This window comes from Microcebus murinus, chromosome 3 (genome assembly GCF_040939455.1).
Source record: "Microcebus murinus isolate Inina chromosome 3, M.murinus_Inina_mat1.0, whole genome shotgun sequence".
Lineage (NCBI taxonomy): Eukaryota > Metazoa > Chordata > Mammalia > Primates > Cheirogaleidae > Microcebus > Microcebus murinus.
The window spans coordinates 21,712,401-21,737,478 of NC_134106.1; the positions used below are offsets into that span (position 1 = coordinate 21,712,401).

General features: G+C 48.7%; 4 protein-coding genes and 1 long non-coding RNA gene across 8 annotated transcripts in view; 1 reads left to right on the forward strand and 4 right to left on the reverse strand.

Annotated features, from left to right (window-relative positions):
• OST4 (oligosaccharyltransferase complex subunit 4, non-catalytic) overlaps nt 1–9,548 on the reverse strand; it is a 51,441-nt gene extending 41,893 nt beyond the window's left edge. Inside the window, exon 1 of the mRNA XM_076000620.1 lies at nt 9,542–9,548. The gene's annotated coding sequence lies outside the window, so the exon portion shown is untranslated. The remainder of the gene's footprint in view (nt 1–9,541) is intronic.
• Nucleotides 1–9,553, reverse strand: part of LOC105884385 (uncharacterized) — a 174,527-nt gene extending 164,974 nt beyond the window's left edge. For all 3 annotated transcript variants that reach the window (XR_001160199.3, XR_001160198.3, XR_012918539.1), the window contains exon 1: nt 9,543–9,553. This is a non-coding gene — a long non-coding RNA (uncharacterized LOC105884385). The remainder of the gene's footprint in view (nt 1–9,542) is intronic.
• Nucleotides 4,522–10,271, forward strand: ABHD1 (abhydrolase domain containing 1). Its single transcript, XM_012788230.3, has 9 exons — nt 4,522–4,861; nt 7,869–8,029; nt 8,370–8,552; nt 8,737–8,782; nt 8,989–9,101; nt 9,228–9,401; nt 9,560–9,608; nt 9,704–9,869; nt 9,992–10,271. Exons 1-9 carry the CDS (start codon nt 4,748–4,750, stop codon nt 10,201–10,203), a joined length of 1,218 nt encoding a protein of 405 aa, XP_012643684.1. The 5' UTR covers nt 4,522–4,747; the 3' UTR covers nt 10,204–10,271.
• PREB (prolactin regulatory element binding) lies at nt 10,217–14,033 on the reverse strand. 2 transcript variants are annotated; one of them, XM_012788228.2, is made up of 9 exons: nt 13,662–14,032; nt 12,892–13,084; nt 12,513–12,733; nt 12,246–12,326; nt 12,026–12,150; nt 11,672–11,845; nt 11,461–11,533; nt 11,131–11,290; nt 10,217–10,969 (listed from the first exon to the last, which is right to left on the reverse strand). In XM_012788228.2, exons 1-9 carry the CDS (start codon nt 13,794–13,796, stop codon nt 10,875–10,877), a joined length of 1,257 nt encoding a protein of 418 aa, XP_012643682.1. In that variant the 5' UTR covers nt 13,797–14,032; the 3' UTR covers nt 10,217–10,874. The 2 variants fall into 2 exon arrangements, with proteins under 2 accessions (XP_012643682.1, XP_020144227.1); XM_020288638.2 differs by lacking the exon at nt 11,131–11,290 and having other exon boundaries at nt 13,662–14,033.
• A 997-nt stretch (nt 14,034–15,030) lies between these two features.
• Nucleotides 15,031–17,613, reverse strand: PRR30 (proline rich 30). The gene is made up of 3 exons (XM_012788231.2): nt 17,271–17,613; nt 17,136–17,187; nt 15,031–16,872 (listed from the first exon to the last, which is right to left on the reverse strand). Exon 3 carries the CDS (start codon nt 16,510–16,512, stop codon nt 15,247–15,249), a length of 1,266 nt encoding a protein of 421 aa, XP_012643685.1. The 5' UTR covers nt 16,513–16,872; nt 17,136–17,187; nt 17,271–17,613; the 3' UTR covers nt 15,031–15,246.
• Between the last annotated feature and the right edge of the window lie 7,465 nt (nt 17,614–25,078).

A 25,078-nucleotide genomic window follows, 5' to 3' on the forward strand; every position in this document is an offset into this window, starting at 1 on the left:
CCAGATGGTGAGGCTGGTGTGTGTGTGTGGGGGGGTCACAGAGAGACAGACAAAACTAGATAGACAGATGGTGAGGCTGGTGTGTATGAGGAGCACATTTAACTGTGGTGATGCTGTGGGTGTCACAGGCTCTACCTGAGGGACCCAGATATATGTGACAAAATATAATGTAACTTACTGTTAACTGTGTGTGATTGTGGCTGGTTTATGTGGCTGTGTGTATGAGGAACCTGTGATACAGTCATGACATCATGCATGACTGCGTATCCCTGTGACAGTGTGGGCTTGAGAGGGTATGGCCGATGTGTGACTGAGTGTCCACGTGTGTGGTGGTACAGAGTATTAGCTGTACATATATTGGGGTGTTTGGGTGAACTCTTCCTGAGTTGTAATGCTCAACTGTGAAGAACACTGCTATGGTCTGAATATCCCCCCAAATTCATGGGTTGAAACGTAACCCATACTGTAGTGATATTAAGAGGTAGGGCCTTCGGGGATGCAATTGGATTAATGCCCTTAAAAAGGAGGCTCCTGAGAGAGATTGCCCCTCTTTCTCTCTTGCCTTTCTGTCCCTTCTGTAATGTGAGGACGCCTACATGGCACCATGTATGAGGAACAGACCTTCATCAGATACCAAACCTGCTGATGCCTTGATCTTGGCCTTCCCAGTCTCCAGAACTGTGAGAAATAAATTTCTGTTATTTATAAATTACCCAGTCTGTAATATTTTGTTATAACAGCACAAACAGACTATGGTGTTTGTGAAGATGAAAACAGAGGTTGGGGTGATGCTTCTATATTCTAAGGAATTCCAAAGCTTTCCTGCAGCCACCAGAAGCTAGGAGAGGCAGGAAAGAGATTCTTTCTCATAGCTCTCAGAAGGAACCAACCCTGAAGACACCTTGATCTTGACTTTTAGTCTCCAGAGGTGTGAATCAATGAATTTCTGTTGTTTAAGACACCCAGTTTGTAGTATTAATACTTTGTTACAGCAACCCAGCAAACTAATACACCATCAAAATGCTGACAACTAGCAAATCTCTAACTTCAATCTCTATGCGCCAGACCACTTCAGGAAATGAACATCCTACTGGATTTGTGCCTGGGTTTTAATTTATAAAGATGGCTGAGCGAGGACACAGACAGGTCAATGAAAGAAAAGCTTAATGTTACTCATAGTTCCCTCAGTAATCCTAGCACTCTGGGAGGCTGAAGCGGGAGGAGAGCTCAAGGTGAGAAGTTCAAAACCAGCCTGACCAAAAGCGAGACCCCATCTCTACTATAAATAGAAAGAAATTAATTGGCCAACTAAAAATATATAGAAAAAATGAGTTGGGCATGGTGGCGCATGCCTATAATCCCAGCTACTCAGGAGGCTGAGGCAGAAGGATCGCTTGAGCCCAGGAGTTTGAGGTTGCTGTGAGCTAGGCTGACACCAAGGCACTCTAGCCCGGGCAACAGAGTGAGACTCTGTCTCAAGAAAAAAAAGAAATGTTATTCATAGTTCCCTTAGAAGCAAGAGGCACAAGCACAGGGGGAAGCACCAGTGTCACTCAGGAGGCAGAAAGGAGCAAAGGTAAGGCACAGGCCACAGTGTTTACTGGGGCGTCCAAGGGAAAGGCAAGGCAGGGCAAGGAAAGCAGTTTAGGACTGGCTAGTTTGAATAATTCTTGCAGGTTTTGGAGCATAGGGGCGTGTTCCTAGTTACTTGGCCCTGGGTTGATTTAGGGCAGGGGGAATATTGGCTGAAAGTGTGAGAGTTAGATAAAGTAAGTGGCTCAGAGTATGGGCTCTGGATCGCAAGGGAAACATAAACAACTTTGGCCATTAGTTTGGCCCTGTGATTAATGGATGCCCAATTCACAAATACAGAATCTAAGAAAACACAGTTAAAACACCTCCCAACTTTTGGAAGCCAAAGCAGGATGATTGCTTGAGGCTAGGATTTCAAGACCAGAACCTACAACAAGACCTCCATCTCTATAACAAATTTTTTTCTTGTTTTTATCATTATAAGCTGCAGTTATTTGATAACTACAACAACTTTTTAAAAAATTAGCTGGCATGGTGGCATACATCTGTAGTCCCAGCTACTCAGGAGGCTGAGGCAGGAGGATCACTTGAGCCCAGGCGGTTTAGTCTGCAGTGAGCTATGATGGCACCACTGCACTCTAGCCCAGGCAACAGAAAGAGAAAAGAAAGAAAGACAGAAAGAAAGGGAGAGAGAGAGAGAGAGAGAGAGAGAGAGAGAGAGAGAGAGAGAGAAGAAGAAGAAGAAGAAGAAGAAGAAGAAGAAGAAGAAGGAGAAGGAGAAGGAGAAGGAGAAGGAGACGAAGGAGAAGAAGAAAGGATGGAGGAAGGAAAAGAAAAAAGAAACCTGGGAGTCACCCATGTTTCGTGTTCCTCCTCCTCCCCCCACCTCCAACCTACTACCAGGTCCTGTCAATTCTGCCTCCCATCTTGAAGATCTTCACTCCTCTCCTGCTACCCCCAGTCCAGGTAGCCATCTTCTGTGCCTGCTAACAGCCTCCCAATTGGCCTCTTTGCTTCTACTTTCATCCTCCTCCAACCCATTCTCCAAGCAGCCTGAATGATTCTTCTAAAACATAACTCTGATCATGTCACCCATTCCTTCCTTCTTTTTTTTTTTTTTTTTTTGAGACAGAGTCTTGCTTTGTTGCCCAGGCTAGAGTGAGTGCCGTGGCGTCAGCCTAGCTCACACAACCTCAAACTCCTGGGCTCAAGAGATCCTCCTGCCACAGCCTCCCCAAGTAGCTGGGATTACAGGCATGCGCCACCATGGCCAATTAATTTCTTTCTATTTAGTAGAGACAGGGTCTCGCTCTTGCTCAGGCTGGTTTTGAACTCCTGACCTCGAGCAATCCACCCGCCTCCGCCTCCCAGAGTGCTAGGATTACAGGCGTGAGCCACCACGCCCGGCTCCCATTCCTTCTTAAAATCCTCTGATGGCTTTCTGTTGCTCTTAGGATAAATTCTAACATCCTTTTTTTTTCTTTTTCTTTTTTAAGCAACACATTCCAGACCTATTTAACAAACTTTATGTAGCTGCTCACAACCATGCTTCAGATACATCAAATGTCTTTTGGCTGCTTTAAGAAATCTCTCACCTCCAGGCTTTCATTTATGCTGTTCCCTCTCTTGGAACACCCCTAACCCCATGAAGTTCCCACGGCAGCTAGTACTTCCCTGATCTAGCACCACCCTCTGTTGCAGTGGTTCAAACCTGATGACACATTTGAACCTCCTAGAGAGCTTTACATTATACTGCTACTTAGGCTCCTCTCCAGACCAACTAAAACTGCGCACTGGCAGTTTTTTAAAACTCCCACATGATTCTGATCCGCAGTCAGGGTTGAAAGCCACTGTTCTAGTACAACTTATGCCTATATCCCAGTGAAGACAGGGACAAAAACCCTGGGGTGTCTAAGTCAAGTGCCTGGTGCAGAGTGGGTGATGAGTAGATGATCTGTCGGAGGATGGCTGTGTGGCTAGGGTTGCATGAGACAGAGTAATGCTGCAGGAACCTGCATGTGTGTGCATGTGCGGAATGCCACCACTGAGCAACTGAAACTTGCGTGACACTGGGATGTCACAGCTGGACAGCGGTTGTGTACAGTGTGAGGGTCACTGTGAAGGTGTTAACAAACCCACAAGGGGGTGCAATGTTTCCTGCTGCACAAGAAGTCAATTGAGATGACGAGGATTGTTAAGGAAGAGAGGATTTATTGTAGAAGACACCTCAACTGGAAGGTTGAGGTTGTGAACTGTCTTAAATTTGCCTCCGGGACCAACAAAGTCAGGGGGTTTTTATGGAAGCAAAATGAATAATGCATGAGGGAGTAAGCATCATTGTGTGTTTGGGGTGGTGTGCAAGCGCAGAGAGAAATGTTAGTAAATATGTCTCATATGAAAAAATTACAAGTTCCTCCCAGGGTGGGGGTTTTAGCATATAATGAGCTAGGGGTTAATAATATTGGCTCATCTTTCAGCCCTGTGCGCAGGCTCTGTGGGCCTTTGAGCGCGGTCTGTGGTGGAGTGTCGCTTATCTTGTCTTTTCTGGACACACTGATGGTGTAAGGCTTTGTAGGCGGTTTTGCCCTTCCTGGGAAAGAAGCTCATAAGAGAATACACTAGTGGAGCCGGCTGTAAATGGGTGAACACTGTGTGAGACTGCAGGGTGTCACCACGCGAGTGGCTGTGACCTTAGTGTGAGGGTCACTGTAAATGGCTGTAGACTGTGTGACATAGCAGAATATCACCACAGGAGTGGCTGTGTCCAGTGATTGACTGTCAGTGGCTGGGGACTCTGGCCAGGCTGCTTGGCTGGGCCGTCGCCGCCGGGGAGCGTCTGAGGAAGCAAGAGCTGAAGACGCCCCACACCAAGATGGCAGCCGTGGGGGAGGCCGCCGGCCCGCGGCGGCAACCGCGGAGGGGAAGCAGGACTGGGAGGGCGGGAGGCCGCGCGGAGGTCGCTCGGGTCAGACCTGCGCCCGCCAGAGCGCAGTCTCGCGGAGTCCTAGCGCCGCGCGTCGCCTCCGGCCGCGGGCGCTGGGCGGAGCAGCGGGGGGCGGGGGCGGTCCGAGCCGCACAGCGGAGCCCAGACCCGCTCAGGCCGCCCAATGGCATGTAACGGGCGGGGCCCGGCGCTCACCTGCCGGCGGACTAGTTCAAGTCGGCAAGCCGGACCCAGTGGCGAGCCTGGGACTCGGAATCCCACCAAGACAAGATGCTGAGCTTCTCCCTGAGCCCTCAGAATGGCACCTGGGCAGAGACCTTCCCTTTGCTCTTGGCTCTTGCCGTTGCCCTCTACTTGGGCTACTACTGGATATGTGTGTCCCAGGTGGGTGCGGGTCCAGCGCTCTGGCCGGCAGGGTTGGGCTGCTCAGGTGTAGGGGGTAGCTTCCAGCACCGGGCTTGAGCCCTTTGTGGGAGTTGGGATGGCCAGGTCTCCCGTCCCCGGTGAAATTTGCTATTATCACCTAATGGAAGACGGTTCTTTGCCTCCCTGGATCCTCTGCATCCAGCGTGCTCCCCATGCCAGGCGGGCACCAGAGGCGTGCTGCTCCTCTATAATGTAGACAAACATTTGGGGAAAGGCAGGGTGGAAGGTATCGGGGACATGTGCACACTCTGCTTTCCTTTTCTTTTCTTTTTTTTTTTTTTTGAGACAGAGTCTCGCTTTGTTGCCCAGGCTAGAGTGAGTGCCGTGGCGTCAGCCTAGCTCACAGCAACCTCAAACTCCTGGGCTCGAGTGATCCTTCTGCCTCAGCCTCCCGGGTAGCTGGGACTACAGGCATGTGCCACCATGCCCGGCTAATTTTTTATATATATATCAGTTGGCCAATTAATTTCTTTCTATTTATAGTAGAGACGGGGTCTCGCTCTTGCTCAGGCTGGTTTCGAACTCCTGACCTTGAGCAATCCGCCCGCCTCGGCCTCCCAAGAGCTAGGATTACAGGCGTGAGCCACATCGCCCGGCGACCTTTTCTTTTTAGGTGGTCTTTCTCATTGGCTACTCTGAAGGAACCAGAGGCCTGTGGAGTGGTGGCTAACTCCCCACACCACCTCCATCAGCTTAGTAGGGCCTCGCTTCTGTTAAGCGCTGGCTGAGGTTTACAGTCTAGCTCAGGACTGATGGATAACCCTAACTATCCTTGCTCATTTAGCAGTGTTTTAATTTCTAGGCTTTTCATGTGTAGGGTAATGAGAAAGTCTAGTATGATGAGAAAGTCTAAAGAGGTTGATTTTGATGAACTTAGAGATTTTCTCACTGAAATTTAGATAAAATACATCATTTACATACCCAGCAAAGGCTAAAACTTTGAATCGTTATTAAACTCTTTTTTTTTTCTAATACCACTTAAAGATGCTATATTAAACTCTTTTCTAGGTAGCTGAATCTAAGAAGAAATCTATTGATTCAAGTCATTTAGAAAGATCTTTAGGAGATTTTAGTGTTACCTAGACTTTTCTATATTTCTAGAGATTTCTACATTAACATGTATTGTTTATAAAACAAGTCTTAATAAAATAATTTAAAAATCCAAATCTCACAATACTCTGCAAGCCTCACCTTATACAGATTTGCAAAGTCAGTTATTTCAGACCAGAACTGTCCTTAACTAAACATTTCCGTTGCTTGTAATCAGCTACAAAGAAATTTGGGCCCCTATCACTTTATACTCCAAATCTATTTTTGGCTTCCAAATAGGGGTTAAAATGCATGGAAAGTACCATTCTGGAGGCTCTGAGGACAGAGTTTGGGCTGTCCAGCAAGGTAATGGATTGCTGATTTATTAATAGCAACCAATGGCATATTACTAAATAATTCTCAGGAGTTAAGAAATACTTCACTGGAGTTAAAATGAAACTAACCTACATAAATCAAACCTATGAACTAATTTACTAGCCTTCTTTTGTACTACTGAGCTGTCTGACCAATGGTTTAATGCACTGATAGCAACTCAGAATCTTGGCAATTAGGAAATATAGTGCAGTGACAAAATTGCGCAGGCTCTATAGCCAGACCGACCTGGGTTAGAATCTCCAGCTTAGCCACTAGCTAGCTTTGGCAAGCGTTGTGACCTTTGACATGTTTTTCAGCACTCAAACCTGTTCACACACTGCTTAGCACAATTCCTGAAACATAATGAGCACTCAACAAATTTTACCTACAAGTATTATTAGTAATATAATTAATTCTGCTTTGCCTCTTGTTTTCTGTGTGACTTTGGACAAACTACTTAACCTCTGTAAGTTATAATTTCTTCACTTATATCTTATAAGGTTGGGCTTAGCCCAGTGCCTGAATATAGCACACAATGATTCATAGCCATCATTATTCCAGGGCAGAAGAGCCAAAGTCCAAGTTACATTTTCCAACAGTCACACTATCAACTTGGCCTCTCTAATTTATTATTTGTCCAGCCCCTTCTGACTACCAGGGACTGCAGAGGAGATAGAAGTCTGTCCTCAAGTTCCCTAGGGCCACCTACAGAAAGGCAATTTCTATTCTTAAGCCTGCAGGCATACTCCTCCTTCATAAACCTTCTATGTGGCTAAGGACCTACGCCCTCTCATTCACTTGATGTGTATCCAGAAGAACCAGAGAAGTTGAAAGTCAGGACTCAGTGTCCACTGACCTCATCTGTCCCTGTTATTCTATCCTTTTTACTTTGCCCTGGTGGCATGAAGGAAGAAAAAAAAAAATCTGTTCATATTAGGATTATTTTTCCCTTAGTGAATGGTCTAACAGTAGGGGTCTCATAAGAGAAAATGAGGTACCCTGGTAGAAAGAAGCCCTTCAGCGGTGAGCAACCACATTAAGGATCAATAGGAATGTGCAGATGAGGAGATGCTAAAATCAGGAGGAGCAAGAGTGTCCAAAGCCGGTCTCAGGAAGATGACTGTGGCTAATTCAACTGCAAAGCAAAAGTCACATATTGAACAGTGCTGCATTTCTTCAGGCCCTGCCCAGAACCACCGCACTTCCTGCAGGGGATCAGCTGGGCACTGTTTATGTTACCCTCTCTCCCAAATAGGTTTGGGGCATGGAAAGGCTGAGCGGGGCAGTCAGCACCCAGTCAGCTGCAGCAGCTCCAGATCAAGATCAATTCTGGAGAGGTGACACTCCAGAACTGGGATTCTTTGGGGCTCTAGCTGAGCTGTATTACCACCAGTGACTTGGCCATCACAGACTGAACTGTGCTGGATCTCTTACCCTAGAAAAAGCAGTGTCCTCTAGTCTGGCCTCTAGAGAGGCACTCACTCACCCTCTAGAATTGGGTGCCTCACTAGCTTGGTGCACAAATCAGGGGAGTGAGGCAGGTTGTGTTATGTGCTTACAGAGGCCTCGACTGGTGGCTGGGCCCCAGTTTCTGGCCTTCCTGGAGCAACACTGTTCAGTCACCGTGGAGACTTTCTACCCCACACCATGGTGTTTTGAGGGGCGGCTACAAAGCATCTTCCGAGTCTTCCTGCAGTCCCAGCCCCCAGTCCCTTACCGGAGGTAAGAAGGGTCAGAGCGGGGTGAACAACCTGCAAGTTTCTAGGGGGAAACCTGTTTCTTTTAAAATGAAGGTAATCTTTGCCCCATCTACCTCCATGTGTTGAGGGTACAATGACAGTGGACTTATGGAAGGGCTGTATAATTGCACAACCATGAGGTAATATTCAGTCTTTTATGTCCCCATTCCACCTTGGTCAAGCCTTACTGTTTTACATGAAACATGCCCTTCAGTGATGCTAATGGAAGAAGTTACAGGACTTGTGGGTAAGACAGGAGGTAAACATTTTTAAGATACATCAAATTCCTAATAGTATCTTTGTGTCCCCCTCTTCAAAACCAGTGAAGTCCTCCAAACACGAGATGGGGGCCAGGTCCTACTAGACTGGGCTGAACGGCCTGACAGCAGTCAATACCCTGACCCTACCACCCAGCCCATTGTGTTGCTGCTTCCTGGTATCACCGGCAGTAGCCAGGAGTCATACATCTTGAACCTAGTTAACCAAGCTTTGAGGGACGGCTATAGGTAAGGACGGGCAGTTGGGTGGTATCTGAAAACTTATAAAAGGGAGAAGTCAACTCAGACCCTGACAGATATGAAGAGTGCTATATAAAGGGAGTCCTTGGACAGGGGTCTTTCTGAAGACCACCAAAAGGGATGAGGGGCTTCTAAGCAGGGTCTAGCTAAGACATACCTGTGTGTGCCACAGGGCTGTCGTGTTTAATAACCGGGGCTGCCGAGGGGAAGAACTGCTGGTGAGTAGCCCTTTATCCACACCCTTTAGAGACTCCAGTCCCTGGGGCTCATAGCAGCCCTTTATCCACACCCTTTAGAGACTCTAGTCCCTGGGGCTCTACCTGCTACCTATCCTCCCATTTCCCCTCTAGGTCCTGGGCCCTTTCATTGTTCTACCTTCAGGACAGGGCCTCCCTCCCTCCCCAGTGATCTGGTTTGCCCTCAGACCCACAGGGCTTTTTGTGCCAGCAATACAGAAGATCTAGAGACAGTTGTGAACCACATAAAGAACTGCTACTCCCAAGCTCCACTGCTGGCTGTGGGCATCTCTTTTGGAGGGTAAATGTCGCTTGGGCTTAACCCAGAGACCCAGTCTTCCTTCTCCACATCCTCTCCCTCTCCTCCTCTGACCTGACTCACATTAATGCAAATCCTTCTTTCATGATCCCTCATCCATTCCTGTAGGATACTGGTGCTGAACCACCTGGCCCAGACCGGGAAGGCTGCAGGGTTGGTGGCAGCACTGACTCTGTCTGCATGCTGGGATTCCTTTGAGACCACTCACTCCCTGGAGACCCCACTCAACTCGCTAATCTTCAATCAGCCCCTCACTGCTGGGCTCTGCCGACTTGTGGACCGGTAGGGTCTTGGCGGGTGGGAGAGGGTCAGATGGCAGACACACCAAGCTCTCCCAGTGCTGTCAGTTCTCTGGGCTTCCTCACACATGAGCTAATAAGACAGAGGCTGGAGCTTTGGGTCAGGTCCAGAGTCAAGCCAAACCCCATGTACTCTTGCAGAAATAGAAAGGTGATTGAAAAGGTGGTGGATGTAGACTTTGTACTACAGGTATACTTTCAACCATCCTCCCTACCCCCAAAATTAGCCTTCCACCATCTTCCTAGTCTCGTCATCTTAGCCTATTGTGCCTCCACCACCTGCAGGCCCGCACAATCCGCCAGATTGATGAGCGCTACACATCTGTGGCCTTTGGATATCAGGACTGTGTTGCCTACTACCAAGCAGCGAGCCCAAGAAACAAGGTAGATGCCATCCAGATCCCTGTGCTCTGCCTCAATGCAGCAGACGACCCCTTCTCCCCAGCCCATGGTGAGCACTTTGAATCATGACACTTTGGCTCCAGGGAAAATGGGCCATGAGGTACATGTGGAGAGAGCCTGGGCTCTTAGTAAAGACCAGGGATCCTGACCTTCTCTCCCACCCTCCCCCAGCCCTTCCCGTACAGGCTGCCCGCCACTCTCCCCACATTGCTCTGCTCATAACAGCACGGGGTGGCCACATCGGCTTCCTGGAAGGGCTGCTCCCGTGGCAGCACTGCTACATGAGCCGCCTCTTGCATCAGTATGCCAGAGCCATCTTCCAGCACCAAGCGGAGCTGCTTGACCTTGGGGCTCTCTCACCTTCTGAGGACAGAAACAGCTGACAAGAGTACCATCTGGGGTCTCAGTTCAGTCTTCCCTTGTTTATTAAATATCAACTTTTCCTGCCTAATGGGCTGAAGTTCATTTTCCCTTTCTTCAAGGCAGGGGTAGATTATCCAGAAACTTATTGCATGTTTAGCCTGGCTAGCTTGATGCTACCCACCTGAACCCATAGATTACTATTCAAGTCTTCCTTTTGCCCCTTCTTGCCCTAACACCAAGTACCAAGCTGGTCCTTGCCCCGGCAAATGCCAGGGGCTTCATATGAAAAGCAACTGGCCACATGGCTATGAGGGGAGGAAGAGAAATCGTTTCTACAGGAAGGACAACAGAGCCTGCAGGCTCCTGGGCATCTTCACATGTTTCTAGAGAAAGGACAAGCTCAACTCTGGAGCCTCTGACAGGTAGAGGGAAGGAGGCAGGAAGTGTGCCCTGGGCTTCGGACACCACTGTACCAGTGGATCCACAGATGATAAATGCATGGTTCCCAGGACCCAGAGTCACGCAGGGCCACAGCCAAGCTTTAACTGGGAGGGGCAGGCAGTGCCCATCCATCTCATCAGAGGCAACCTCAGCTGTGGACCCAGATGGAGTGAGCAATGGGGGTCCAGGCCTCCTCTCTGCTCTAGAGGGTGGCAGTGTCCAGGCCCCTGATTCCCAGGGAGCAGGGAGGCTAAAGAAAACCTGGAAAGGCACTCTGGAGCAGCAGGATGGTCACAACAATAAGCCCAACACACAGCAGGAGCAGCAGCCACACAGGAACACTCCCTGCAGGAGGGGTAAGGGAAGAAGTCAGCAGGCAGAGAAACTGGAACCAAGACCCTCAACCTATTCCATTGAAGGATGGAATACAACCAACAGCCCAATCTCCAGGGGAAAAGTTTTCACTCCAGCTAAAGGTAGGGTGATACCCTCCCCCAATGACTCACGCCGTGAGGGCAGCAGGTGCAGCTGGCATCGACTATCCACAGCCACAGAGAACAGGGCAGTTTCATGGGACCCAAGGAGCTCTGGACCACGACCCTTCTCAGGTAGAAAGGCCACATCCGTCACCACAATGCCATGGGCCTCCCTCACATAGTAGAGGCACTGGGGCAGAAAGAAAACCAGTGAGGAAAGGCCTAGTTGGGAACCCTTCTTCTGGAAAACGTGCTCCCCACTCCCACCACTACAAAGTGGGCCAGACTCCTCCTTGCACACTCAGGCTAGAGACAGGCCTACAGTCCTCCCACAGGGCTCTGCCAACCTCTGCCCATTACCTGGAGAGAGAAAGCTATGTAGATGGCAACAGAGCCAGTGACCGTCCCCAGGCCTAGGAAGGTGCCCGATTCACTGCAACAAACAATAAAGTGCTCGTTGTCCTGGAGGTTGTGCAGTAACCCTCACTCACCAATATCAGTCCTCAGGCAAGACTCCTCTCCAAGCTCCCCCAGGAACCCACTATCCAGCCAAGCCAGCATTGTCTCACACCTGATGTTGAGGCAGGAGATGACTTCATGACCACAGGGCTTTGTCCGAAGGGGCAAGAAGGTGGAGCCATCCCAGGCTGTGAGGTAGCAGGGTGGAGGCTGGCGCAGGCGCTTGTGGGGAATCTGTACTGTGAAGAGTCGTAGCCCAGCAGGCTGGTCTGGAACCCGCCCAAACCTGGGGGCCAGGTGAGGCACTGTTCAGCTCCTGGGGCCTGCCCAACCCTCCTCAGAGGTTTGTGCCCCCCTGCACCCTGGTCAGGCCTGGGGAAACACCCAAAAAGGCCACAATCCTCCCCAGCTCCCCCCTACTGCAGCTGGGCTGTGCCTCTTTAGCCACCCTCCAGGGTCTTCACACCTGCAGGCCTGGTAGCGGTAAGGAGTGTTAGAAAAGGTGGGTCCATTCTCTTGCCAGTGCAGCTGTACCACTAGCTGATCCTTCTGCCACACGCAGGCCTTAAGATCCCGGCCCACAGTTACCAACTGGTCAGGAATAAAGATTCCAAAGATAGACTGTTAGGGGATCTACTTACTGGAGAAGCAGCATCACCATCCACTTTCTCCTCTCTCCACCTCACCTTGCCATCAGGCCCCAAAGCCAGGTCTTCGATCTCCCCTTCATGGGCTTTGAACTCCAGAACTTTCTCCAGACTGGGTACCTACAACCAACCCACCACCACAGTTAGCCCAGGTCCACAATAAGAGCACTAAGATGCCCACCCCTCTTCTAACAGCCACTCAGTGCAAGCTTCACTCACAAGTTTCCCAGCACCCACATTCAGTTTGTCACAATTTTGGTCTTGTTGCTACTGACTCTTATCCTCCCTAACCCCCCAAAATCACACCTTCCAGACACGAACATGGCCATCTGTCCCTCCAGTGGCAAGCAGGGTATTATCGTGGTTGAAGCACACAACTTTCTGCAGTGGATCAGGGCCGAAGTCTGTCTGTACCGCCTGCAAATTCTCTACCCTGAGTTCTAACCCCTCTCGCTGGGTTTCAGCTCCAGATTTCTTCTCTGCTGCAGCTGCCCCCTTCCTTTGTCGAGGCCCCTGCTCCTTTGAGCCTGTAAGACAAACAGCTTGCCAGGTTCCAGGCTTCTATGTACTACTTTTAGCCTGCTACCACATCCCCATTTCCAGCCCTACTTCTATAGACAGACCAAGATGACAGTGACCTTACTCATTTAACCCTTTTCCCAAAGGGCCAGAGGCAGCACCTCACCTTCCTTCTCTGCCTTGTTGCTGCCCTTCTGCTGATGAACCTGGAAGCGCAGGAGCTGACAGTGGGCATCCTGCCCTGCAGCAAGGATGTCACCAGCCAGGGCCAAGTTCATGGTGGCCCGAGTCTCTGTGTCATGGGAGTGCAGCAAGGAGGCACTCAGGCGCCCATTAATCTGCTCTAGCTGCAGAAAGTGCTGTGGTAGAAGGAACGAGGATGAGCAAAGTTCAGGGGTATCCAGAGAGCACGTCAAGGGAAAACTTACATCCTATAATCCGATGCCCTATCGCTCTGCTTACTGCACTTTCAAGTTCACAAAGCATTATCCAGTCTTTTTGCTCTTATTTGGGCCTCACAAATCTGCAGAGCATGCAGGGCTGGGATTATTACCTTCATTTTACAGAACAGAGCTAGGCTCATAGGGTAAAAGAATCTAGACTGAAGACCAAATGCGTCACTCTTGCTGCTGCTACGGGGCAGACAAGGCTGTGTGGCTTCCCCGGAAAAGGCCAGGATGAGACCCCTGGAACTCATGTGTTCCCGCCAGAGCTATGCAGCTCTGTATACAGTTTTCACTATACTTGAAAAGTCTCTCAATCGCCCACTAAGTTCTTGGCTGAAATTCGCGCCTGGGCGCTGGGAATGTCGGGTTTTCCCACCAGAAATGGGCAAACCCCGAATCTGGGGTGCTGCTCGCCCCCAGGACCCCCGGCCACCCTGGAATCGCCCTCAGCCCGCGCGGTGACCCAGCTTCCGTGGCTCTGTGCTCTCACCACGCCATTCTTTATGCCTGTCTTGGCGGCACCTCCTCCGCCCGCGGCGATGAGCAGCCCTGCGCTGGGGTCGACCTGAAGCGCGTACAACGGGAACGGAGCCCGGTACAGCTCTGGAGCCCGGCGCCGGCCCATCCCGCCCGCCGCGCGTTCACTGCCCGCTCCGTGGCACCCAGGACATGCCGCACACGGCCTTCTACTACTGCTCGGGCAGCTGTTGAACTTGGTCCTGTCGCCGCCGAGATCACGCCCGACTCCTCTCACACCCGCAGGATTGCCCAAAGCTCAAACCACCCTCAGGCAGCCGTATCACCATTCCGGTCCGTCTAAGTCCGACGCGCAGACACGCAATGCGCACGCGCACCTGTCCCGCGGTCCGCTTCGCGCAAGCGCAGAACCGCCGGCACGCGTCAGCACTAGCGGCCACGGGACCCGGAACTCCGGGGCCGGGATGCGGTTCTCTGTTCCTCCCCGCCCCTCGGGGCTCCGCCATCTTTGTGCGGGGCATGAGAGGCGTGGGAGGTGGAGCTGACAGGTTGATAAAGGTCGATAAGCCTTTAATAAATACTCCAATTAGAACTGGCCCTACTTCAGGAATGATAGATAGGCCGAGTCATACAAGCGCAGCCTTTACTTTTACCCCTGAGAGGAAGTGATTTGTCCAAGGGCACACACCAGAAGTCTCTTGCCTCTTAACGGAGGAAGCATGTATTTGAAAATAGACCTGGCTTAAAATCCCCGATCCACTGCTTCCTAATATGGGGAAACTACTATCAACGTTAACAAAACACCTATGCTCCACGGTTGGCAGAGGTGGCAGTCGGCCATTCCCTTACTTGCGGGAGGGTTGTGGGTAAGGTCTGCTCCCCTCTGCTGGGCTCAGATGCAGGCAATTTGGATAGGCGTCCTCTGTGCCTGACACCCCATCCCACCCTCCTGAGGGGGCCTTCGGGTTTCTGATCTGTGTGAGGACCTCAGTAATCCCCTGAGAGTGGGCACTAGGGATGCCCATCCTTGCAAGGAGACACACGCTGCTGCATCCTTCTTAACCTGAGGTGCACTCGGAGGAAAGGGCCCAGTGGTTTCATCTTTGCAGATACCAGTATCTGTCCACAGATTGAATTAAATGAGTGAAGGTTGTGGTGGCGGTGTAGTGGACGGGGCGGGGAGCGCTGGGTCAGCCCTCACCCCAAATTTTAAAAAAAAGTAAATGAGTGAAGGGCCAGCTGAGCCCTCTTTGCATGTCAGGTACTCAGGACTTGTGTGTGCCTTGTCCTCCTTGGATACATGGCACCTGCTGTCCCAGGCCTCTCTGCTTCCTTTAGCACACACCCTCCATTCTGTGTGCTCAGCAGGACACAAACACAAGTTTCACGGGGTCAGGCTTTATTGGATACATTGAAGGCTCTTCAGCCAGGAGAGAGAAGACTCCACAAGGGGTTCCCAGGGTTCAGGGCAGGAGAGCACACCTGACCTCCGGCCAGCCAGCCCTTCAGGGTGTCTCGGGGGCTCCCAGAGATCTGGGGCTTGATGGCGAGAGTGGGGTTTGGAGGAGGTGCTCCAGGGAGCCTCCGTGGCTCTGGAACTAGGATGGCGACTTTCGGAGAATGAGCTCTGGAGAGGCAGGCCTCTTTGGGGCAGGGGAAGGTCTGCGCTTCTGAGAGGCAGTGGCCTGTTTTGGTGCCTGAGGTGGAGGCCTGGAACATCTGGTGGAGTTTGGTGATTGAGGACCTGCAGACCGGACGCTCCCGGTCTGGGAGGGTGTGTCTGGTGTTGGATCTGCCTGGGCCCGAGCCACTGGGTCTTGAGCTGCTGGAGCCCGTGATGTCCTCAATTGATACCCATGGGCCCGAGCAGCCTCGCCCTGAGGCCCTGCTTCCTCTGGCCTTCTTTCTGGCAACAGATGCAAGGCCCTGGCCTGGCCCCGAGGCAGGCGGAGGCCGAAGCCAATGCCTATGCGGAGTGGCCGGGATTCCTGGCCCTGCCCACAGGGCAGTAGTTGGGGGAAGGCAAGCAGCCGGGGTCCAGTCTTGTACCTGGGCATGGGGCAAGAGGGGCCGCGGGGCCGGAGGCACACCAGGCATATAGGATACTCCACGACCGGGGCCTGGCCGGTTGTGCCTAGCCACAGGCGCTGCAAAAGCAGTAGCCGCAGGTCGTGTGCAATTCGGCGGTGCCCCACATGGGCCACCAGGGCCTGGGCGAGGGCCCCCGGGTCCCTGAACTCTGCAGGGTCCGTCTCGCTTGCCACGCACCCTTCCAACTCCCCAGGGGACCCGGTGTCCCTGTACTGATGCCAGTGCCATGTCTGGCTGTTAGAGTGGACTCCGTGAGGAGGTAGGCTGGGGCTTGGAGAAGTGAACGTGGAGCTAGGTAGGTCTTTGGAGTGGGAGGGGGACTGGCAAGGTGAGTAGGGGAGGGGGGAGTTCTGAGGGAGGGAAGGAGAAGAGGAGACGGTGAGAGGAGGAGAGGGATGACGCTGGTGGTGGGGTTGCTGGGGGTGTTTTGAGGGAGAGGAGGAACGTTGAAGGGAGTAAGAGAGGAAGTTCTGGTGATAGAAAGTGTGGGAACTTGGGTGAGAGGAAAAATAGGGATGTGTAGCAAAGTCAGAATTCGAGTCAGATGAGTAGAATTGGAAGCCCGGAGAGCAGGACGGTGGAGGAGGGGAGAAGCGGAGATGGGGTCGAGGGGAAGAGGAGAAAGGTGTTCGGGAGGGAGGAGGCAGTTGCTGGGGAAAGAGAGGCTGTAGGTTGGGGGAAGAGGAGTCCACAAGTTGTGAGAGGCCCTGAGGGGGGTGGCCAGGGGGCACTGCTTTCTGTAGCAGCACCTGGTCCTTGTTTCGAGGCAACATTGCCTTGAATCCAGAAGGGACGGGGGTGACAAGACCAGGGTTCAGAGACCTAGCAGAGTCCTAGCAGAGTCAGAACCAGTATCTCTGAGGCCAGCTGCGCCTGAGAAATCAAGGCCACTTCTGTGCACAGTGCGGCTCCAGCCTGGTGTTGGTGGCAGGCCAAGGAGACACCCAGCCCTCTAGCACCAGGCTGTCTGAGTGCTCAGGCAGGAGCGTGGGACTAAGCTTGGCTTCTCACTTCTTCGCAGTTAGCCATTGAGGAGCGATGTGTGGGGATGGAGAATCAGAGCTGCCTCCTGGGAGCTGAGGGGCAGCACGATTATCTGGGTGGGGCAGGGAGGGAGACAGAGCCCAGGGGACCTGTCGAGAAAAAAGAGAGCCCAAATATTGGGAGAATCGTTCCATTTCTGGTTCTGCCTCATGCACCCAGTTCCAGGCTGAACTCACCAAGAACCTAAATCCATGTTGCCTTTGGGGTCAGAAGAGTTGGCAATATCCTCCAGGGAAGGTGAGAAGTGGGGAGGAGAGGAATGGGGGGGTAGGATGGAGTTGTGGAGGGCTGTGGGGCATGAGGGCTGAGATGGGAACAGGAATGAGAGTGTTCTGGTGCTAAGAGCTCTTACCAAGGAGGACTCCTCTGGGCTGTTTTCACAGGCACTTCAGCGAAGAGGGGACCTGGAGCGAGAGGAGCAGAGTCACCAAACGGTGAACATACCTCCCTCTGCCCCCAGTGTCTGTCACCCTAAACTTGCTCTGACCCCGATCTCTGTCTGAGGCTGGCCCTCAGTCCTTCAGCCAGGTGGAGGTCTTCTCTGGTACAGGTTTTTGTCCTCCTAATCCTGACTCAGGGATTCTGCGAACATCCTGGTTTCCTGCCACTCTAGTCCCTCTGACCCCTTGTCACCCGTAAAGCTAACGTCCTCTAGCTCAGCCTGGCCCTGGCTGAGATGGCTTATCACACCCTGCACCAGCAGAAGTGGGGCCAGCTGGTAAAAGCCTCTGGAAGACTGGGACTTTGTCTAAGGGGCGGCGACCCTTGCGCCGCCCCCAGTGAGAGCTGGGAGCCCCATTCCCTGGGTTCACTTCTCCCTGGCATCGAGTAAGTGCCTATGTCACAATGGTCAGGTGCTGACATCATAGAATCTCCTCAATGCTCTAGGACCTTCTTCCAGAGATCATCCCAAGGCTGACCTGTGACAAAACTGAAGCAGACAAAATTCTGTAGTGGATTCAGTTTCCTGTTCAGGCCCTGGCCCCACCTCTACTCTCTGCCCATGTATTTCACATGTCCTACCACCTCCTCCATCGGTTGTTACCCCCAATCGTAGAGCCTGTTTGGGCTGAGCTCATGCTCCATACCGTTTTCCCCCTTGGAATATACTTATATTATGTTGTTTTTTTTTTGAGACAGAGTCTCACTTTGTTGCCCAGGCTAGAGTGAGTGCCATGGCGTCAGCCTAGCTCACAGCAACCTCAAACTCCTGGGCTCAAGCAATCCTCCTGCCTCAGCCTCCTGAGTAGCTGGGACTACAGGCATGTGCCACCATGCCTGGATAATTTTTTCTCTATATATATTAGTTGGCCAATTAATTTCTTTCTATTTATAGTAGCAATGGTGTCTCGCTCTTGCTAAGGCTGATTTTGAACTCCTGACCTTGAGCAATCCGCCCATGGCCTCCCAGAGTGCTAGGATTATAGGTGTGAGCCACTGTGCCCGGCCCTTATTTTATGTTTTAATAACTATTTTCTTAACAGCTATATTGAGATATAATTCACATGCCATACAGTCCACCCATTTAAAGTGTACAATTCAGTGTGTTCTAGTATATTTAGAGTTATACAACCATCTCCACAATCTAATTTTAGAATATTTTTGTCCCCCGCAAAAGAAATCCTGTTTCTGAGGCTTTGTATATTCTAGACATTTCATACAAGTGGAATCATACGACATATGGCCTTTTGTATCCTGACATCATTCACTTAGCATGTTTGTAGTGTTTGTTCACGTTGTAGTGTGTATCATTACTGTATTCTTTTTTGTTTATAATTATTATTAATTTTATTTATTGCTTATTATTTATAATATTCCTTTGTATGGCTATACCATGTGTTGTTTATCCATTCATTAATTGATGGACATTTTTGTTATTTCTACCTGCTGGTAATTATGAATAACGCTGCTATGAGCATTATTGCACAAGTTGTGTGTGGACATATGTTTTCATTTATCTTGAGTAGATACCTGAGAGTAGAATCGCTGAGTTACATGGGAAATCTATATTTAACATTTTGAGGAACTATCGAGCTGTCTTCCAAATTGGCTGTATCAATTTTCAATCCCACCAGCAAGGTATAAGGGTTCCAACTTTTCCTTATCCTCACCAAAACATGTGTTGCTTGTCTTTTTGATTTTATCAAAATGTGAATGTAAATGGTGTAATATTGTGGTTTTGGTTTACATTTTCCTAATGACTAATGATGTTGAGCATCTTTTCATGTGCTTATGGGATATTTGTTTATCTTCTTTGGAGAAGCGTCTACTTAAATCTTTGGCCTGTGTTTTATTTTATTTATTTATTTGAGACAGAGTCTCACTCTGTTGCCTGGGCTAGAGTGCCGTGGCATCAGCCTAGCTCACAGCAACCTCAAACTCCCGAGCTCAAGCGATCCTCCTGCCTCAGCCTCCTGAGTAGCTGGGACTACAGGCATACGCCACCATGCCCAGCTAATTTTTTCTATATATTTTTAGCTGGTAAAGTAATTTCTTTCTATTTTTGGTAGAGACAGGGTCTCGCTCTTGCTCAGGCTGGTCTCAAACTCCTGAGCTCAAACAATCCACCCGTCTAGGCCTCCCAGAGTGCCAGGATTACATGCATGAGCCACCACGCCTGGCCTGGCCTGGCCCATGTTTTAATTAGGTTTTTTTGTCTTCTTATTATTGATACAAGTCCCTTTATCATATATGTAATTTGGATACAAGTCCATTATCATGTATGTAATTGGCAAATATTTTCTCTGATTCTGGGGGATTATCTTTTTACTTTCTTGATAGTCTCCTTCGATGCACAAAAGTTTTTAAATTGGATAAAGTTCGATTTATCTATTTTGTCTCTTGCTTGCTTTTGGTGTCTTATCTAAGAAACCATTGCCTAACCCAAAGTCAAAAAGATTTGCTCCATGTTTTCTTCTAAGACTTTTATACTTTTAGCTGTTCCATTTATATCTATGATCCATTTTGAGTTAAATTTTTTTTTTTTTTTGAGACAGAGTCTCACCTTGTTGCCCAGGCTAGAGTAAGTGCCGTGGTGTCAGCCTAGCTTACAGCAACCTCAACTCCTAGGCCCAAACAATCCTGCTGCCTCAGCCTCCCAAGTAGCTGGGACTATAGGCATGCACCACCATGCCCGGATAATTTTTTCTATATATATTAGTTGGCCAATTAATTTCTTTCTATTTATAGTAGAGATGGGGTCTCGCTCCTGCTCAGGCTGGTTTTGAACTCCTGACCTTGAGCAATCCGCCCACCTCGGCCTCCCAGAGTGCTAGGATTACAGGCGTGAGCCACCGCGCCCAGCCTTGAGTTAATTTTTGTATATGGTGAGAGGTAGGGGTTCAATTTCATTCGTTCATTCTTTCTTTCTTTTTTCATGTGCCCAAAAACAAGAGGTATCAACTTCATTCTTTTGCATGTCAGTTGTCTCAACACTATTTGTTGAAAAGGCTATTCTTTCCACATTGAATTGTCTTGGCTTCTTTGTCAAAAATAGGTTGCCTAGTGTATTAGTTTCCTGTTGCTCCCATAACAAATTTCTTCATACTTAGTGGCTTAAAACAACACAAACTTATTATTTTACAGTTCTGTAGATTACAAGTTCAACCTGGGCCTCACTGGGCTAACATCAAGATGTCACAGGGTGACATTCCTTTCTGGAGACTCTAAGGGAGAATCTATTTCCTTGCCTCTTCTATCTTCTAGAGGTTACTCACATTCCTTGGTTTGTGGTCCTCCTCGTACATCTTGAAAGCCAGCACCCTTGTATCTCTATGACCATTCCTCTATAGTCCAATCTGCCTCTGACTCAAAACTACTATGCCTCCCTCTTCAGTTTTTAAGGATCTTTGTATTATATTGAGCCCAGCCAGATAATCTCTATTTTAAAGTCAGCTGATTAGTAACCCTAATTTCTCCTTCCCTTGTATCATAACGTATTCACAGGTGCCGAGGAGTAGAACATGCACATTTTGGGGATGGGGGAAAGAGAAAGTTAATTCTGCCTACCAAAACCATAAAAATAAGTGTTTATTTCTGGGCTTTCAATGTGATTCCACTGATCTTTATACCTATCTTTATGCCAGTACCTCACTGTCTTAATTATTGTAGCTTTGTAGTTTTAAGTTTTGAAATTGGGAAGTGGGAGTCCTCCAACTTTGCTCTTCTCTTTCCAGATTGTTTTGGCTATTCTGGGTCCCTTGCATTTCTATATGAATTTTAGGATCCACATATCAGTTTCTGCAAAACAAACAAATAAACCCACTGGGATTTTGGTAGGGATTACATTGAATCTACATATCTTTTTTTTTTTTTTTTTTTTGAGACAGAGTCTCACTATGTTGTCCAGGCTAGAGTGAGTGCCGTGGCGTCAGCCTAGCTCACAGCAACCTCAAACTCCTGCACTCAACCAATCCTACTGCCTCAGCCTCCTGAGTAGCTAGGACTACAGGCATGTGCCACCATGCCCGGCTAATTTTTCTATATATATTAGTTGGCCAATTAATTTCTTTGTATTTATAGTAGAGACAGGGTCTTGCTCTTGCTCAGGGTGGTTTCGAACTCCTGACCTTGAGCAATCCTCCCGCCTCGGCCTCCCAGAGTGCTAGGATTACAGGCGTGAGCCACTGCACCCAGCCTGAATCTACGTATCTTTTTGGGAGTCTTGGTATCAGAACAATAAGTCTTCTAATCTGTGAATATGGGATGTCTTTCCATTTCTCTGAGGGGAAGCTGGTAGCATTTTTATTATGGACTATTTTAAACAAATACAAAAGTAAAAACTGTAACAAAATGAACCCCCAGGCTGGGTGCCTGTCACCCAGGTTCAACAATTACCAATCCTGGACAATTTTTCTCTACATCTCCATGTATTTTTCTAGTGAATCATTTCCAAACAAATCCCAGCCATCACACCATTTCACTCACGAATATTTAATGATGTATCTCTCAAAATTAATTCTCTTATTTATTTATTTTATTTATTTATTTATTTTGAGACAGAGTTTCACTTTGTTGCCCAGGCTAGAGTGAGTGCCATGGTGTCAGCCTAGCTCACAGCAACCTCAAACTCCTGGGCTCAAGTGATCCTCCTGCCGCAGCCTCCCGAGTAGCTGGGACTACAGGCATGCGCCACCATGCCCAGTTGATTTTTTCTATATATGTTAGTTGGCCAATTAATTTCTTTCTATTTATAGTAGAGACAGGGTCTTGCTCTTACTCAGACTGGTTTTGAACTCCTGACCTTGAGCAATCCTCCTACCTCAGCCTCCCAGAGAGCTAGGATTACAGACGTGAGCCACCGCGTCCGGCCATTAATTCCCTTATTTTAAACCATAACCACAATTCTTCCACACCTAAAATAAACTTCTAGTCAATGTTAAGATATCTCTTATTGTCTTATAAATGTTTTACCAATTTGTTTGAATCAAGAGCCAGATATGTCCCATACATTGTGAGTCCTTCATAAAGTGCTTAAATTTCCTTTAATCGATAAGTACCAACTCAATCTTTTTCCTTGGAGCTACTCTGTGGAAGGACTGGCTTATTTGTCCTTGCAGAGTTTTCCACAATCTACATCACCATATTCTCATTTATCCTCTTCCTTATAATTCCTATAATTTGCTAGTTACCCCGAGTAAGTAGATTCTGAAGACTATTTTGCTTTTTAAAATAATTCTATTATTAAAAATTTCAAACATATACAAAAGTAGAGATAAAAGTATGATCTCCATGTACATATCACCAGCTTCAAAAATTACTAAATTGTATCTCATCGTATTTCATCTGTATTTCGCTGAGGTTATTCTGAAACAGATTCAAGACATCAGATATCATCTGCAAATATTTCTGTAAGTAGCTCTAAAAAGGGTCTTTTAAAGATATAAAATCACAGTAGCATAATTACAACAAAATTTATAATTCTTTAACATTAAATATTTAGTCACTTATCACATTATTGCAGTTGCTTTAAAATTGTTCTCCAGTTGTTCAGTTGAGTTAGGATTCAAAGGTTCATAACATGTCATTGTCTGTTAGATATAAATTTTAGAAATTGCATTTAAATTGTTTTTAATTATGTAAAATATTTACATGAGTCCATGGTGAAATGTATAAAAGAAGGTATTGTATATCCACTAGTTTCCATTCTACCATGTTTCCCTGAAAATAAGACACAGTCTTATATTGATTTTTCCTCAAGAAGACACCCTAGGCTTATTTTCAGGGGATGTGTTATTTTCCCCTCAAAGCTTCAGTTTGCAGCACACATAGGATGGCCCGGACCTGACAGGGGGAGCCAACCTTGTTGGTGGGGCTGCCTGCACTTTTCTGGTCACCTGTGGGATAGTAGCTGTCACCATGGGGCAGATGAGAAGGGCTGCTCATCTTCTTTACCGCTCCGCGATGAAATGCATGGGTTGTGCAGATACGCTGTGTAGCCACGCCCATCACTAGGTCTTATTTTTGGGGTAGGGCTTATATTGCGCAAATGCTTAGAAATCCTGCTAGGGCTTATTTTATGGGTAGGTCTTATTTTCGGGAAACACGGTAGAATCTGTCTCTTTCAGAGGTAATTTGTTTTTGATTTGCTGGTTTCTTTTCCACATTGCAGAGACCACCCCCACCCTTCCCATAACTGGTTACTCTGGACTTTTCCCAGGTCTCTCCCTCCTCCACCTCCTTTCCTGAGAACTCACTGTGCAACTGTCAGCTGGCACCTGCCATCTGTGACATTTTAACAGCCTGGCCGAGCCCCTACCTCTGCATGCTGAGACCCACCTCAGGCCACCCAGCCAGATGCCGCACAGCCCCTGCCTCCTAGACCCCGGAGCCTGCACCTCCAATGACCAGACTCCCAACCCTCCTCACCCCACCCCCAGCCTGGAAGACCCTAGCAACACCTCTGGTGTCTTTCCATTTCTTCAGGTTTTCAGTGCACAAATCTTGACCTTATTTGATTAATTTTTTTTTTTTTTGAGAAGGCTAGAGTGCAGTGGCATCATTATAGCTCACTGCAACCTCAAACTCCTGGGCTCAAGTGATCCTCCTTCTCCACCCTCCCCAGTAGCTGGGACAAGTATGCACCACCACACCTGGCTGATTTTTTTTCTATTTTTTTTTAGTTGCCCAGCTACTTTCTTTCTATTTTTAGCAGAGACAGGATCTCACTCTTGCTGAGACTGGTCTGGAATTCCTGAGCTAAAGTGACCCTCCTTCCTTGGCCTCCCAGAGTGCTGGGATTACAGGCGTGAGCCACCACGCCTGGCCCAGATCAATTGTTTTTATTTTTATTTTATTTTTTTTCATAGGATTGATCTTTAAATTGTTTTTAATATTTAGCTTCCACATATGAGTGAGAACATGTGAGATTTGTCTTTCTGTGCTTGGCTTATTTCACTTAACATAATATTCTCCAGTTCCATCCACGTTGTTGCAAATAGCAGGATTTCATTCTTTTTGTGGCTCTATAATATTCCATTGCATATATGTACTACAATTTCTTTATCCACTGATGGACACTTAGGTTGACTCCAAATCTTGGCTATTGTGAATAGCGCTGCAATAATCCTATTTGGCATCACTTCGTTTTCACTCCTCTGTGGACAACCGCTGCCACCCAGATGGGATCTGTATAGACTCCTTCCTTATCCTGCAATAGTGGGGCTGATGGTGTCATGCTTTAAAGGAAACCAGAAGAGGAGAACCCACCACGAGTTCTAGAGGCCACAGTGGAAGCCTTGAGGCTGAACTTCCATGAGCTGGACCAGTTCCTGGGATCCTACCTATGTCATGCTCTCATGAAGTAGATAACCCTGACCAACTTCAGAAGAGGATGTGTGATAAGGAAGCTGTGCTTTCACTGATCTGCTGCCTGTGTTCTCTATGAAGCCCACTCAGGACCACCATGGCGGAACCTACTCTGCTGTGTCCATGGCCCAGATGGTGGGGATGAAGCTCAAGGCAAGTTCTTACAGAGAGAACTTTCTCAAAGAGCACTTCACAGAGCTGCCCACACACATGCATCCAGGTGGTACTATGCCAGCAGAAATAGCCAGGCACAGCAAGCACCTGAGCTATGTCCTAAAGAGGATTCTCAGCACGCAGAGCCCCAGCAGCCTTCAAGATAAGCTCGCTGAGTCCCAGCCTGCCTTCTCTGCTGCCTGTAGGGAACTTGTACAATATATTGGTACATTGGAAATGCCCTCCACACCTCTCCTCTTGGAACAGGAAGCACACCCCTGTACATCAGTCCTTCCCATCTTGGTTCACTTGGGGCTTTATGTACACTGTTTTTCA